Below are 17,874 nucleotides of genomic sequence, written 5' to 3'. Positions count from 1 at the left end.
CCATTGATTACCACTCTCTGTCTTCTCCCCCTCAGCCACCCCTTTATCTATAGCAGCAATTTGCCTCCAATGCCACACTGCTCCAATTTGTGCAGCAGTCTTCCATGTGCAACAGTATCAAAAGCCTTTCTAAGATCCAAGTATATAATATCAAAGTTATTCCCTGCATCCAGTTCCTTTGCGACTGCATCATAGTATCCAATCAAATTGGTCAGGCAAGACTTCTCCTTAACAAAACCATGCTGTGTCCGAGCTATAACTGAAGTCTTGTCTAAATGATCCTGCAGTGCTTCTTTAACTAGTGCCTCCATTAATTTTCCTGTAACAGAAGTTAAACTCACAGGTCTATAATTACTTGTGTCAGCCTTTGATCCTCCTTTGTGAATTGGGGTCACATTTGCACATCTCCAGTCTGTGGGTACCTCCCCTGAGTCCAAGGAAGCTCTCATAATTATGGCTAAGGGTGTGCTTACTTCCTTTGCTGCCTCCCTTAATACAACCGGACAGATCCCATCCACCCCGGCTGCCTTTCTTGTGTTTATCTTCAACAACTTCTCCTCCACTTTACTCTCAGTTATTACAAGATTCTCCAGCTTACTGCTAGAGTTGAATACACCTCTGGCTTTCCCCAGAGGTGTATTTTAGCCAGGGAGAGAAGGAGAAAAATATAAATTTGAGAAATAAAAAGTAAGTATAAAGAAAAACATTGTAGAAAATACAATTGAACATTATTGAAATAAATTTTCAGTTAAACCATTTTCGAGGAAAATTAAATTTTAAAAGTAAAATTTCCAAACTTATAAACTTACACGCAACACACCACACGCGTAACACCAGGTTATAAAGGGGTGGTATCCATACAATTAGGGGTAAGTACAGTGCAATATATATATTCACTCTCATTTTTGTAAAAAAAAAAAAAAAAAAAAAAATTCCGGCCCGTCAGCTGCTTTCAGATCGTGCATTCGGCCCGGATGCAATTTTAGTTTGAGACTACTACTTTAGAGGATTCAAATTATTGAAATCCATGGTTGTTCGTTTTAGCCCTGGAGGATAACTTTACCTCCAGGTTACTGGCCCTGTCATTGGGAGGGAGGAGCAGTGCCAACCAGCAACCAAGTGATCAGAAGTAGGAGAGCAGTAGGCTTTCACTGTGAAGAAAATGTTGCAAAATATAATGGCATACAAGCAATAATTACAAAAAAAACCTATCACCAATCTCCAAAAAACCAGTGTGAGTTAGGGATGTTTAACTTGATGTGGAAACTATAAAGATCGGTCGTGTGTTTGGGCCACGATGGGCAGCTTGTAGCTTACGGACGGCAATTGAGGGTTGGAGGAATTATCCCGCTTTGTGCAAACATTTAGAAAATCAGAAAGTTAATTAAATATTCTGGATTACTAAACCGACTTTTCAATCTGGAATTTCTTTACAATTTAGCAATAATGATTGACATCCTGCAGGAGCTCTCTTACCTTTCAGAAGCTTTACAGAATCATTATGGTAAAAGCAGATAAATTAATTATTCTAACTATCAATGCTATCGCTAATTTGAAAAATTCTGAAGGAAATAATGAAGCTAAATTGAGAGCATGTTGAAGTTGAAAGAATTTGAAGGAATCGAAAATAAGAAACATTTAAAAAATTACCTCGTGAAACATTATTAAGGATAAGTTATTAATGTAAAACAGTAATTTTAAATTTAATAAAGAAAATAATGATACTATTGACAATGAGGAATTGAAAGAAATTTCATCTCCGTCACAAGACGGTGAAAAACGAATAAGAAATTTAAGTTTTCTGATAAAATATGAAATAAAAATTAATGATTTTACAGAATTTGTCGAAGACAGTTTATCTTTAAATCGAGTGAAATTCCCTCTTCAATTACGAAAGACAGAAATATCTTTGAAAACACTGCAATTAGCAGTGCTTTCAGGGTAATGAATAAATGAATGAATAATGTTGACAATTAAACACATTGCAGATTATGACGACCATACATCTAAATGGAAAACCATTGCTTCAATTTGATCCGGATCATTATGGCAAATCATTCCTCTGTAGTCGTCGCTCAGGTATTGAGCAAAGCAAAATATTAATAAAGAAGTAAATTGTATATGGCAATTTTTAGAATAAATTTTTCTTAAATATTTGTATAATAATTTTTTTAATGTAATATTTGTTTTTATATTGTAGAATGTTTTGTGATAGTTTTTGTGATATGGGAAATATTTTGTGTTATTTTTTATTCGCAATATTAAAATTTTATCATGAAACAAAAAAAATATATATATACATCCATTATATTTCCGTAGTTGCGGTATAGTTTAGGGCTAAAGCCTCTAGTTATTAAAAAAAAATAGAGAGGAATAAAAAAGTGGCACGTGTACCGAACACACGAGGTAGATGGTTTTATGTGAATCCTACTCATTTCTTTTAGGTATATTGATTTGTATATATAGTGTAGCACATAATATTGTCAATTAATCAGATAATTAATCTTGTTGAACTTCATTGTCAATTAAATTGTACTTTTCACTATACATATAACGACTTGGGTTACGTAACATAAATAATTAGTAAAAATAAATAATTAATACTTAACTTGATATGGAAGTTATATAAAGGGATTTCATAGATAACACTCGATACTGAAACATAAATATAGCGTTATAACTGTGTTGAGATATAAGTTTAGTTTTTTAATTTTATATTGAAATTGAAATTTTATTGAAATTAAATCTAAATCATCACTCTGACCAGAGCAGCAAAGCAAAAGGCTCAAGCTAATGGGAGTGCTGTGGCTCAGGGGAGAACTGAGGGGGGAAGTTGCCCTCTGAATCACAGCCTATTAAAATGCACTACTTGCTTGATGTTTGTGGAGCAGTCAGGTACGGGACATGATACTGCCATGGGGGATGTCTTTGTGTGTGCGCGATGCAAGGAGTGTAAGGAAATCAGGTGACAACTCAGCATTGTTATGGGCCTATATGAGAGCTTGAAGGATTAAGAGTGAGGGGCCCATCAAGCTCTCAGCTGCCCACACCAATGCCAGAGCTTGCACTTGGTCATTACGCAACACAGCGGCAGCCCCCAAGGCAGAATGCGCTGGTCCCAAAGGAACTAGTAGTTGTTGGTGACTCTATTGTCAGGGAAACAGGAAACATGCTTTGTAAAAAGGATAGGTGGAACAGGACCAGGATATGTCTGCCAGGGGCAAAGGTTGATGACGTTGTAGAGCGGATATCATCTTTATATCAAAAGCGGATATCAAAAGGTGATATAGTTGTACACGTTGGCACTAATGATATTAAGAGTAGGAGACCGGCGGAATTACTTAACAAGTACAGCTCACTGTTGAAAAAAAGCCGTGAATTAGGGTTGAATTTGAAAGTGTCTGCAATTCTGCCCAGACACGATAGGAAGGAGAATATGATGAGAGCCCTGGAAGGACTGTGCAAGGCTCAAGCGGTACAATTTTTTTCAGCCTGGTCTGTACTTGTTAACAGGAGAGACTGTTTCTACAGAGATGGAATACACTTAAATAGAAAGGGTGCAAGAATGTTTGCTGATGCTATCAAGGCAGTGTTAGGTGGGTCGGAAAACTGCTAGATTTGGGGGATACAAGGACTAATAGATTAACAGTAGCCACTGGCAGAGGTGAAAGTGATTCTTGCACTGCTTCTATTGGAATGAGCCGCAGCCTGGAAAATAAGATGCAGGATATTTCAGAGACTGCTGGGAATCATTGGGGTACAAATAAACACATAGGTTGTGTTAGGGTAGCTAAGAAAAAGAACAGGTGCATGTATACTTGTGTGTACACCAATGCTAGGAGTTTAGTAAATAAATTTGATGAATTTGAGGTATTGCTCAAAACATCAAAGGCAGATATTGTGGGGATTTCAGAGACGTGGTGTCACACAGATATAAGGAATTCAGAACTGGAATTTGGGGAGTACAATGTCTACAGAAAGGATAGACAGGGTAGGAAGGGAGGAGGGGTTATGCTATTAGTTAAGAAATACATAAAATCCAAGGAAGTGAAACCAGTCGACATTGCTGGACAGTGCAGTGTCGAGTCAGTTTGGTGTGACATAAGCATTGGGAGATCAAAATTGAGAGTAGGAGTGTGCTATAGGCCTAATGACTCTGATTGGTTTGGTTTGGTTTTGGTTTTGGTTTTATTGGCCCATTAGCTACTAAGGCTATAATGCGCCAAGGCCATGTCATTTATAAAATAATTTAAACTTTCAGTGACCTAATTAGTTAGGTCACTATGTCAAGAAGTATAAGAAAAATGTAAATTTTATAAACGAGTAAAAATATTTATTGACTTTAAAAATCTAAAAATAGCAGACACATTGTCATTGTCGGATAAAATCTGACTGAGTGTATATGGCTCAGTCAGATGATTAAAAGCGGTAAGACGGATACTGCTAAAAACTGGACATTCGATTAAAATGTGTCTAATTGATAAAACTGTGCCACAAGACTCACACATAGGAGGGTCATCAGCCCTCAGCAAAAATGAATGAGTTAAATGACTGTGTCCTATGCGGGTCCGGGCAAGAACAACTTCCTCCTTACGATTCCTGCGCAGACTAGACTGCCACGGTTCAATTACAGGCTTTATACGATATAGTTTATTTCCAGTCTGTCTATTCCACGAGTCCTGCCATTGGGAGTGTATTTTCTCGAGTATTCTTTGCCTGTAGTCTGTATAGGGGACTGACAGGCAGCGATTATTTCTGGGAATTGCTGATTTGGCTGCGGTGTCAGCCAAATCATTTCCCTTAATCCCAATGTGGCTAGGAATCCAGCAGAAGCGGATATCATATTCACGTTCACGGAGCAAGTGAATCTTCTGCTGAATGCTAGACAGAACTGGATGAGAATTAAATCTCACGGTTATTAAAGCCTGTAACACACTAAGAGAATCAGAATATAAAATGAACCGTTGGTTTTGGCATTTACTGATGTGATCCAAAGCTAACTCAATAGCGTGCAGCTCTGCAGTAAATATACTGCATTCAGAGGGAATCTGCTCCGATGTAGTGGTGTCTCTAAAGACAGCAGCAGATCCCACATATGATTCTGACTTCGAACCGTCTGTGTAAACTGGCGCGAAGTCAGAATGTTCAGCTCGGTGTGCTGAATAAAGCTGCAGGTAGACCGATGATGGAGTGTCCGACTTTCCCCAATTTTTAAGGGACAAGTCACATATTGGAATACGAGCATGCCAGGGTGGAAGGGGTTGCTTCGGTGTTTGGGCAACCTTGTCTACCTTGATATCAAGTTCTATGAGTAGCTCTTGGAGACGAATACCAAAAGGACGATTAGCAGTCTTACGGGTATTGTACAAATTTTCCCATCGTGGCTCAAAAACGGATAGCCACGTAGGATGGTCTGGCAGGGATTTCAGTTTAAAAGCGTAGTTTAGACACAACTGCTTACGTCGAAGCGATAACGGTGGTTCGTTTGCTTCGACGTATAAACTCTGGACAGGAGATGTTCTATATGCTCCAGTAGCGATACGAAGAGCCTGGTGATGGACAGGATCCAGCCATTGAAGGGCACTGTCTCTGGCTGAAGAATATACCTGGGACCCATAATCAAGTTTGGATCGCACAAGTGCACGGTAAAGCCGAAGAAGCGTGCATCGGTCCGCTCCCCAAGATGTACAGGAGAGCGACCTAATGACTCTGATGAGTATAATAAACTGTATGGGGAAATAGAGTGGGCCAGTAAATCAGAGAGTCTTATAATGGAGGATTTTAATTTCCCAGATATTAACTGGAATTTGGGGGCTGGTCACTCACACACTAGCAAGGCTTTTGTGGATTTATTGGCTTTATCAGCCAATAAATCCACAAAATCCACAAAAGCAAGGCTTTTGTGGATTTTGTGGATTTATCAGCATGTTCGGGAGGCAAATAGAGGGAGTAATACTCTTGATTTTATTATCAGTAGTGATTCTTCATGCATTAAGAATCTGCAGGTAAATCAACCACTAGGTGGCAGTGATCACAGTGTGCTGAAGTGGGATTTACTCAAAGAGGTAACTACCATTAGGGGTAAAAGGAAGAGTTATTGCTTTCGTAAAGGCGACTACGATGGACTGAGACAGTATTTAAATTCTATACAGTGGGACCAACTGATGATGTTACCAACAGCAAATTCAAAATGGGAAGCATTCAAAGAACTTATCTTGGAAGCTACTAGGCTTTACATACCAACTAAGAAATATTGTTCAAGGTTTAGGCCTAAGTGGATGTCAGATGAAATAATGAGACATGGCAGAGAAGAAAAATGCATGGGATACATACAAATTAACACGTGACACAGAAGCCTATGATAGATACAAGTTTATCTGTAACCAAGTTACATCGGAGGTTAGGCAGGTGAAGGCAGATTACGAGAAATCTTTGGCAAGGGATGCAAAGAAAAACAGCAAAGAGTCCTTTACCTATGTAAACTCTAGAAGAAAGGGGATGAATCAGATTGGTCCACTTGATATCGATGGGTCAACTGTTGATGATCCTGCTCAGGTAGCTAACAAACTGAATGAATATTTTGCATCGACATTCACACGTGAGGAGTTATTCAGCGAGGGGAATGCCAGAGGTTTATTCAACTCTGGCAGTAAGCTAGAGAATCTTGTAATAACTGAGAGTAAAGTGGAGGAGAAATTGTTGAAGATAAATACAAGAAAGGCACTTGGGGTGGATGGGATCTATCCAGTTATATTAAAGGAGGCAGCAAAGGAAGTAAGCCAAACCTTAGCCATAATTATGAGAGCTTCCTTGGACCCAGGGGAGGTACCCAGAGACTGGAGATGTGCAAATGTGACCCCAATTCACAAAGGAGGATCAAAGGGCGACACAAGTAATTATAGACCTGTTAGTTTAACTTCTGTTCCAGGAAAATTAATGGAGGCACTGGTTAAAGAAGCACTGCAGGATCATCTAGACAAGACTTCAGTTATAGCTCAGACACAGCATGGTTTTGTTAAGGGAAAGTCTTGCCTGACCAATTTGATTGGATACTATGATGCAGTCACAAAAGAACTGGATGCAGGGAATAACTTTGATATTATATACTTGGATCTTAGAAAGGCTTTTGATAATGTTGCACATGGAAGACTGCTGCACAAATTGAAGCAGTGTGGCATTGGTGACAAATTGCTGCTATGGATAAAGGGGTGGTTGAGGGAGAGAAGACAGAGAGTGGTAATCAATGGACACTGCTCATCGTGACCTAATGTTATTAGTGGAGTCCCTCAGGGTTCAGTATTGGGTCCATTATTGTTTTCTGTATTTATAAATGATATTGATGATGGTTTATCAAGCTTTATGTCCAAGTTTGCAGACGATACGAAGGTTGGCAGGGTTGTCAAGGACACTACTGACACTATGCTACTGCAACAGGATCTGGAAAGGTCGAGCAGATGGGCTGAGAAGTAGCAAATGAAGTTTAACATTGACAAATGTAAAGTACTACATATGGGAAACAGCAACCCCAGAGCAACGTATCAACTCTGAGGTACTACACTGACAGTGGTAAAGAATGAAAGGGACCTGGTGGTGGTTGTGCAGGCAGATATGAAGTTTTCTGAGCAGTGCAGAAGGGCTGCAAGAGTAGCTCATGGTGTATTGTCGATGATATATAGAAATTTTTCTAGCAGGGATAAGGAGGTTATTATTCCTTTGTATAAGGCAATGGTCGGACCACACCTAGAGTACTGTATACAGGTCTGGAGGCCTCATTTCAAGAAGGATGTAGAGATGCTGGAACGAGTACAGAGAAGGGCAACAAGATTAGTGAATGGAACAAAGGGGTGCTCTTACGAAGAAAGGCTTAAGTTTTGCAAATTACAGTGTCTGGTGACTAGGCACTGGCAAGGTGATCTGATAGAGGTGTATAAAGCCTTGAATGGTGTGAGCATGCTCAATGCTGATGGGATTCTTTCTCTTGCTCAGAATAATCACCTGAGAGGGCATAAATTCAAATTGAGAAAAGACAGATGTAGGATAGCGTGAGGAAATTTGCCTTTAGCGAGCGGGTGGTTGGTTGGTGGAATAGACTTCCATCCCTTGTAGTAGAAGTTGATAGCCTAAATAAGTTTAAGGCTCAGCTGGACAGGTATTTCGAACGAACAGAGGGGTGAAGAGGAAGTGGTTATTTTTTATTTATTTTTTATTTTTTGGGCTGATGCTGCATAAGCTTGCTTTCTTGCATCAAATGCCTCTACTAATGCTATTGATTTCGAAATAACAGAGCTTTTGTATTGTAAATATTTTATTGAACATTCGCAAATTTTTACAATGGATGTATGATAACTAATGTAAATGATGTGTACCTGCGATTGCAACGTATCTAAATGTCTAGAAAAACAGTGTCAACTGAAGTACCGACCTTCTAGTTGAAATATGCAGCTTAATATGCAGCTGTTTGGGGCACCTAACAATGGTATGTTACGAAATAATAAGTTGTTGATATCATACCGGTCAAGAAAAATGTGTCACACACTCCAATCACACTACTAGTGAGTGCTCGGCGCAGACTAGTAGTTGTTGATGTCATCCGCAGCAGGAATCCCCAAGGATGTTTCACCTCAAAAAGTTGGCAAAACTGTGAGCCCATTGTTAAAATATTCACAGCTCACCACTGCTTGTAGCTGTTGTATTCCTCAGTACTCATCATTACTCTGTAACTTTACAATGCTGTCTTTTTTCTTCTCTATTACACTGGCGAGCTCCATATTCATCCATCCATGCATGCATCTTACTTATGCTATTTTCCTTAATGGTATTCAACAATTCTTATATATTTGCCCTCTCTCTGGAAGCCACCCAATTAATAGATGCCATTTTAGCACCTTAAACTGCTATAATCCCCTTTTCTGAAATTAATACCCACGCCTTTACCTTTAACTACTGCAACATCTTCCTTCACTGTCCAACTAACAACAGCATGATCACTACCTGCCAATGATTCCTGTATTTCAAGCCCTGTGATATCATGTGATTTGTGAATAATGATCAGTTAAAGAATACTCTTACCCCTAGTATTTTCTTGAACATGCTGGTACAAATAATAATTATCTAGTTTATTTAAAATTTTTTTTCCACACACACTTATTACAACTAATTAAGGGCAGATCAAATTCACCCATAATAGGACATTCAGACTTTCTTGCCCATTCCATCTGTGTGTGGTCCGTAGATTACTCCCACTCTCATTATACCTTTGCTTCCAACTAATGCACACTATCTAACTCAGATTTAAGGAAGTAAAGAAAGATCGATAGGAATGGTGTTATAAGGCAACCGCAGCATGGATCTGTTAAGGAGATCTGATTAGGATCATTATGAGAGTGTCACAAAGGAACTGGATGCAAAGAATAATTTTGATCCTGCTCCAATTTATGTAGCAGTTGTTCATGCAGAACAATGTGGTATTAGCTGCAAGTTACTACTATGATTGATAAAAGAATGATTAAGTGGTAGGAAGACAGAGTACATGAATAGAAATCTTCATATGAGCAGGGCCCCCACATAACTCAGTGTTGGGATCCTTACTCTTTTTAATAGTCAGTAATGCTACTGATGAAGGTATGCCAAGTTTAATGTCTACTTGACTGTTTCCTGATGATGAAATTTAAATAAATTCAAGGAAGAACTAGAAGAACTGAAGGGGATGGTCAAGTGATGTGGGAAGTTTTATTCTGCTGATGCTTAATAATCTTGTTTTCTCACATCATTTGCCACTACTAATACAAAAGCAGACAGAAATTAGCAACATTAATCAGGACATGCTACTTCAAAAAGAATTGAGAAAACTAGGCAGATGGGTTGAAAACTTCATATTAAAAATGCAGAACTTTAGTACAGACTTTCAAAAAGTTGAGGCTAATATCTTTACTCTTTCTCAGATAACACACATAAAGGGATTTAAATTACAATTGAAAATGACAGCTGCAGAATAGATGTGTGAAAATTTGCTTTCAGCCAAAGAGAACTGATTCTCAGAATAAATTTATAGGACTAGGGCAGATTAGTAAAAGGGATGGACAAGGCATATAATTACCCCCATTCCCTTATTGGCTGATATACATTTTAATCATTGACAAATATTTTGATGGTCTCAGTGATAGACAAGTTCTCTACACAGAAACAGCAAAAAATCTGTACTCGTGATGTAGTCACAATAAACCATTTTTAAAAGAGTGTGATTTTTAATTTGTTTTTTTTTTTGATAATTATAAATTAATTAAAAATGTAGTTACAAATTGTACTCCCACCCAAATGACTTAAAACCTCTTATTCCATTCCTGAATTTATACTTTAAGGAGAAGGAAAGCTTCTGTTTTTGGCAGTTGAACCAGTTAAGGTCAGACAGTCAGTCAAAGTGAAATTGTTGTAGCTGCAGAACAGAAGAGAAATTTAAAAATTCAGTACACTGTTATCCAGCTAAAGAATGTGAAGTGACTATTTCACCAACCTTTTCTACGTCATCTCTGTGTCTGGTAAGCAGAGTTAAAGTGCTTTCATATGCTGAGTTCACAAGGTTACGCACCTCTCCATCAATAATTTGTGCAGTTTCTTCACTATATGGTTTATCTAAAACAACATCTCCAGGCTGAGGCAGATCAAAGGAAAGATTTCCAACCTTTTTATTCATACCAAACTGTACAACCTGGAATATATAATTAGAATAAGTAATATATCTTCAAAAATATTACTAACACAATATTTTGAATAGATTAAATAATTACACATTTCTTAAATTCTCAACTTATCTACTTATTAGCAATTCTACTTTGCATGTGTTTGGGGAGAAAGGAAGTTTATTGCAGCAGATCTGTTCTTGATATTCTAGCAATTTCCCCAACTGGTTTATTTGTTTACAAATGAAGGTTTAGACTGGGTTTCGAGCCCGTGATCACCAAATACGGAGGATGCGGAAAGGTCAGGGAATGACCACCACATATCCCCGTAACAATATGGCCTTAGTTTTTAATGTTCCTAAAAACCAAATAACAACAACAAATGAAGGAAAAGCTGGCAGTGACTGAATTGCTATTTACTTGCATCAGTATAGTTCAAAGTAGGGCAACATCTCTGGGGAATGTTAAAAATTCTGACTTTACAGAAGCATGGTTTTTTTTTAATGAAAACCCCAAACACAAGGAGTATTATAACCTATAGTACTTAATACCATGCATGGGTTGGAGGTTGAGAAATTGAAAGAAGACATTTTTTGATATTAGATTTGAACTTCTGTAGATTGTAATTTTTAGGAAATACGTATGAAGACAGGTTGTTCCAGAAAACGGAGGTTGAATGAATGAATGAATAAATGAGGAAGAAGAAGAAAAGTTGGTTCTGCAAGCTTGAAGTTGGACAGTAAAAAGATGTTGACTGGTGGTGGCATGTGTTTGGCTTGTTTTGAAAGAGCAGCAATTATAGAAGCCAATTCAGAAGAACAACGCTCAATGAAGTATCTATAGAAAATGCATGCAGCGAAACAGAACGGCTAGACAAACAGATAAACAGTGGAATGACTCATCTCTGTTAGAGATGAGTCATTAAGGTGCCTCCATACTCTGTAGCCAGGAATAGCAATGCGTAGCACACGCTTCTTGATTAAACTGGGGTCCGAGCCCGTGGCCACCAAATACGGAGGGTGCGGAAAGGTCAGGGAATGACCACCGCATATCCCCGGAGCAATATGGCCTTAGTTGCTAATGCTCCTAAAAATCAAATAACAACAACAACATGAGTCATTAATTAAGCTAAACTGCCCTCTCCTGAATGGAATCTAGAAGCCTGAGATGTTGTGAACAATATTCTATGGTAGGGCAGATTTGCGATTTGTATAGAGTGAGCAACTGTTTGGAAGAAAAGTAATGCAGAGATTGAAAGAGAAAACCAGTTTATTAGATGCAGAGGAAGCAATATTTGTAATGTGCTTATGCCAAGAGAGATCAGAAGTCAGGGTAATCCCCAAAAGAGATATATGAACTTGCCTAGAAATCAGAGTATCACTGAAGATAAGCATAGGAGCAGAAGAATCCTTTTTGCAAAATATAAGACAAGACTGAGTTTTAGAAGGATTGAAAACAACTAAGTTTTCTTTGCCCCACTGGAGAATTACCTGGAGATCGGCATTTAAGGAATTGGTAGCGGATATTCGTGAAGTTGAAGCTGATTGAGCAGGGCAAGGTTTCTCAAAATGGAAAGTGGAATGCAAAGTGCTAATTAGGATTTCCAGTCAATGGAAGAAGGTCATTAATATATAAGAGGAAAAGAGTGGGGGAAAGAACTGAACCTAGGGGGACACCGGCATTAGTGGAGAAGTTAGAAGACAGAGAGCCATCTACCATTACCCTCAGGGAGTGATCAGAGGGGGAAAACTGGATAACTAGAAGCCTGAGAGAGGTTTGGGGGGGGGGGGACCACCCTAGATGTGGGAACAGCATTCCATGGTAGAGCGGATTTGCAATTTGTACAGAGTGAACAGCTGTTTGGAAGAAAAGTAACGCCGAGAGTGAAAGAGAAAACCATGTTTTTTAGACGCAGAAGAAGCAATATTTGTAATGTGCAAAAAAACAGTTGGCAAACCATAATGGAAGATTGTTTAGAAGACCTTTATGCCAAACACGATTGAATCGAAAGACTTTGAGATGTCAAGAGCAACTTTTCCATTGAATTTGTCCATAAATGGGTAACATAAGCCAGAATATCATTAGTGGATCAAAACTGACGGAACCCATACTGGCCATACTGGTGAATGTTGATCAGATGAAAGGTTTCTAGGTAGTTTAAGAGTTTGCAGTTAATTGATTTCTCCATTACTTTAAAAAGAGTAGAAGTAATTGCAATGGGAAGATAACTGGATGGGAGGGATTTGTCACCCTTTTTAGGAACTGGCTGGATTCAAGCAATTTCCATGCAGAAGGAAAAACACCTTCGGAATAAGAAAGTGAACAAAGGCAGAAAAGAACAGGAGTAAGTTCAGAACACAGGTTTTGAGAACAAGTGGAGAAATACCATCAAGACCTGGAGCTTTCTTAGCATCAAGATTCTTCTGACATCCTTTTGACGGAAGACCACAGGAGGAATTGGAGGGAGGCATTTTACCAAGTTCATTAATATATGAGTTGGAAGAAAAATGGGATGCTAACAGGTTAGCTTTATCCTTGGCTGAAGTGACAACAGAACCATCTGGTTTGGACAGAAGTGGGAGCAGAGATGGGCAAAAGTTGCGGCCGATAGCTTTGGCAAGAGACCAGAATGCTTGGCTACCATTAGGGCAAGAAGCAAGTTTTCTACTCTTAGCCTGTTCAAACTCTAGTTTGGACTGATTAATAACTGCTTTACAATTGTTGCGAGCTTTGGTGTAGGCAGAAAATGAAACTGAAGAATTAGAAACAAGCGAATTACGATATGCAACATTCTTCTCTTGAACAGCCTTAGTACATTTATTGGAAAACCAAGGTTTAGATAAAGGACGAGATTTTAAAGCGGAGTGTGGAATAAAGGATTCCATTCCTACAAGAATAATTTCACTGACACGATCCGAGCAAACATTGACATCAGAAGTTTTGAAACAGTAATCCGACCAAGGAAAAGAAATCTCGAAGGTCATTCCATTTTGCATTCTAGTAATGCCAAACAATATGAGCTTGGGAACAGCCATGAGATAAAGGCTCCATTGGAGAAGATACAATCACCAAGTTGTGATCTGAGGTGACTAAAGGACCATTCACTTTGACCGTGTACTTAGAAGGGTTGTTTGTGTGAAAAAGATAAGCGTGTTGGCTGTATGGTTCAGATTGTCCACTATTCTTTTAGGTAAATGAACAATCTGTGCAAGGTCATTAGTAATTGAAAAAGCCTCAGCATCTCAACCAGCTGAAGTTGTGAACATTAAAATCACCTGAGGAAAATTACCTCACTGTTAGGAAAGTTGCACTGGAGAAAGTCTCAAGTTGCAAAAAGAAGAAGTCAAACAGCTCCAAGTGATTAGTGGAGTTAGGAGAACAGAAGAGACAACAGATGAATTTGACAGAATGAGGTAGAGCGATTTTAAGAGGGAGAAGATCATAAAGGGGAGATTCCAAATTCCCAAGTCTCTGGTAATATCGGAATGGACACATGCACAAGTACCACCTTTGAGGAAAAAGGAATTATACAGCGAATAATTTGGGCAACTGAGATGAGTGGTAGTTGAGCGAACCGATAATTGATATTGTCAGAAAATGTACACTGGGTTTGGCAGACTGCAAGTGGAAATGGACATCACTGAGATTAGAATTGAGACCACATATATTTGTAAAATGAACTAGGAGTGTTTATTTAAGCTATCTACTTCCACAATAACAGATGGAAATCTGTTCCAGCTGGTTAAAGGTAAACCTCCACACATCAATTCTACAACTGTCTTTCCTCAATTTGAATCTATGCCCCTTCAGGTTCTTAATCTGAGCAAGCAGAAGTATCTCACTAGCATTGAATTTGCTCAAACTATTCAAGGCCTTATACACCTCAATCAGATCACCTCTCAGGCGTCTAGTCTCCAGATGCTGAAACTTGCAGAACTTAAGTCTCTCTTGGGAAGAGCACCCCTTTGTTCTGCTCACCAATCTTGTTGCCCTTCTCTGTACTCGTTCCAGCAACTATCAAACATCTTCCTGAAATCCAAGCATATGATGTCAAAATTATTTTTTCGTCCAGTTCCTTTTTAACAAATCGTAGTATCCAATCAAATTGGCTTGACAAGACTTCCCCTTAAAAAACCCATGCTGTGTCTGAACTGAAGCAGATGTGCAGCAGCATGGAGTTAATTGTTAGTACAAACTTTCACCTTCTGTTGTGGAAGTGGGTAGTTTAAATAATTTGAGATCATTAATACACGAGTTGGAAGAAACATAGGATGCTAGCAGGTCAGTTTTATCCTTTGTTCAAGTGGCAATAAAACCATCTGTTTTTGACAGAGATGGGAACAGCAATGTGCAAAGTTGCAGCCAATAAGTTTGGCAAGAGACCAGAATGCTGGGCTACCATTTGGACAAGAAGCAAGTTTACTAGTACACTAGCCAAAAATTTTAAACTTTTTTCCGATAACATGAACAAAATCAACTGATTTTGACTAAATTGGATGTGTTGAAAACGAAAATAACAGTAGCAAGTTCATAGCACGTAACGTTTTCATATAACATGAAGCACAAAGGAGCACGAAGCCATAACGGCTTCGTGCTCCTTTTTCCAAAAATTTGCGAATTTTTACTTATCAAAATTTGACTACTTTTCTTGTAAATTAATTGCTTGAAATAGAAATGACGACCAGTAAACATTCCAAATTAATAAAAAATGACATTTAAACTTTATAAACATCTATTTGGATTTAAGTAAGCAATTAATCCACAAAAGTTGTTGTTATGTTGTTATTTGGTTTTTAGGAGCATTAGCAACTAAGGCCATATTGCTCCGAGGATATGCGGTGGTCATTCCACGACCTTTCCGCATTCTCCTTATTTGGTGGTCACAGGCTTGAAATCCACAAAAGTGGAGGCAAAAACAGGAAATCTTACTACTTAGTTATTTTTTGCTCTTATGAGCAGAATGATCCTCCCTTATCAGAAACAAGCAATAGTCACCCATCATTGCTGGATCCCACTGTCATTGATACCTCTGCTCCATAGTGTGGATATCTTGTTGGAATCGTTCCCCTTGCTCATCACTGACAGATCCCAAGTTGCCCAGAAAGAAGTCCGAATGAGAATGTAGGAAGTGTGTCTTCAGCGACATTCATCATTAGAACTTTTGATAGTTATGCAACAATTATAGTACTCTACTTTTTTATTCTCTAAAAACAGCCCTGAAGGATTTCCATACAGGTGGCATTAAGTTCAGTTTCATTTTGGTGGCATTAAGTTCAGTTTCAAAGATACATGAAATTTCATTGTTAATTAAACTGACTTAAACAGAATCATGACCCAGACTAGGGCAGCAAAGCAATGCTTCCAGATTAGCCAGAGTGCTGTGGCTCGGGGATGAACCAAAGGGGTGGATTCTCCAACAAATCACAGTCTAAAAAAATGCACAAAATGTGGAATGTTTGCAGACCTGTCTAGAAGAAGACATGATCTAGCCAAGGAGGATGTCTTTGTGTGTGTGCTAGGTGTGCACACAGTGAGGAAATTAGGTGCTACCTCAGCTTTCTGATGGGTGTCAATTAGAGGTTGAAAAGTGGGGTAGATGTCCCCGAGGAAATTAATATGAGGGACCCATCAAGCAAGAAATTCTTGCCCTGCTTTTATTGTACTCAGCAGCAGCCTAGAGAGCAAGTTGATGGGGACTTCAAGAGCTGCTGGGAGTAATCATGGAACAAGTAAATACATGGGCTGTGTTAGGATAACTAAGAGTAAGAACAGGTGCATGTATACTTGCATCAACACCAATGCTAGAAGTATAGTAAATAAATTTTGATGAATTTGAAGGGCTGATCACAGCATAAAAGACAGATATTGTTGGGATATCAGAGACATGGTGTCACACAGATATAAGCAGTGTAGAATTGGAATTTGGGGAGTACAACATATATAGGATAGACAGGGAGGAGGCATTATGGTGTTAGTTAAGAAACACATAAAACCTTAGGAAGTGCATCCAGTTGGCATGGGTGGACAGTGAAATGTTGAATCAGTTTGGTGTGACATAAACACTGGGAAAGGGAAAATGAGAGGAGGAATGTGTTACTGTCCTAGTGACTGATGAGTACAACAAACAATTGTGCAGAGAAATAGTGGGCCAGTAAATCAGAGTGTCTTGTAATGGGGGATTTTAACTTTACAGATATTGACTGGAACTTGTGGGTAAGTCACTGGCACGGTAGGAAGTGTTTTCTGGATTTATTGGAGGATTGTTTTCTACAGAAACGTGTTTGAGGGGCAACCAGAGGGAGTAATACTCCTGATCTGATTATAAGCATTCATGACTCATGCATTAGGAATTTGCAGATAAAGGAACTACTAGGTGACAGTGATCACAGTCAACTGATGTGGGATTTACTACCAGCAAGAGTAAAGGAAAGGCTTTTTGTTTTCGTAAAGGTGACTACAGTTATCTCAGACAGTTTTTAAATTATAAATGGTGGGATCAACTCAAGACTTAAAAACAGCGAATTTTAAATGGGAAAACTTCAAGGAATTAATCTTGAAAGCTATTAGACTTTTCATACCAACTAAGAAATACTGTTCAAGATTTAGATCTAAATGGATGTCAGATGAACTAATGATGGTAGTGGCAGAAACAAAAATGCATGGGATGCATATAAAGTATAAGGTGACATAGAAGCCTATTGCAGGTATAAGCTAGTCTGTAATCAAGCCACAGAGGAGGTTAGGCAAGCGAAGGCTGATTACCAGAAATCCTTACCAAAGGATGCAAAGAAAAACAACGGCTTCTTTATTTATGTAAACTCTAGAAGCAAGGGGATGAATCAGTTGGTCCACTTGATGTTGGTGATTCGGCTATTGATAGTCCTGCTCGAATAGCTGACAAACTGAATAAGTATTTTGCAACTACATTCATACACGAGGACAGAAGTTTACTAAACTCTAACAGGGAGCTAAATAACTTTCTAATATCGGCAAGCAAAGTAGAGGAGAAATTGTTGAAGTTGAACAAAAAATGCACCTGCCCCAGGTGCAATCTATCCAGTAATAGTGAAGGAGGCAGCGAGGGAAGTAAGCAAACACTTAGCCAGAATTATGGGAGCATCCTTAGATTCAGGGGGCCTTATGGACTGGAGATGTGCAAATGCATCTCCAATTCAAAAGGGGTTCAAAGGGTGATGCA

General features: G+C 38.7%; 1 protein-coding gene across 2 annotated transcripts in view; it reads right to left on the bottom strand.

Moving 5' to 3' along the window:
• Positions 1–17,874, bottom strand: part of Afg3l2 (AFG3 like matrix AAA peptidase subunit 2) — a 641,759-nt gene that overhangs the window by 35,112 nt on the left and 588,773 nt on the right. For both annotated transcript variants that reach the window (XM_090383564.1, XM_090383565.1), the window contains one exon: positions 10,511–10,705. In XM_090383564.1, the coding sequence (XP_090239690.1) occupies positions 10,511–10,705 (195 nt within the window). The remainder of the gene's footprint in view (positions 1–10,510; positions 10,706–17,874) is intronic.

Source organism: Mastigoproctus giganteus, chromosome 10 (genome assembly GCF_048544385.1).
Source record: "Mastigoproctus giganteus isolate SK-2022 chromosome 10, ASM4854438v1, whole genome shotgun sequence".
Classification (NCBI taxonomy): domain Eukaryota; kingdom Metazoa; phylum Arthropoda; class Arachnida; order Uropygi; family Thelyphonidae; genus Mastigoproctus; species Mastigoproctus giganteus.
This window is presented reverse-complemented; position numbering and strand designations above follow the sequence as displayed.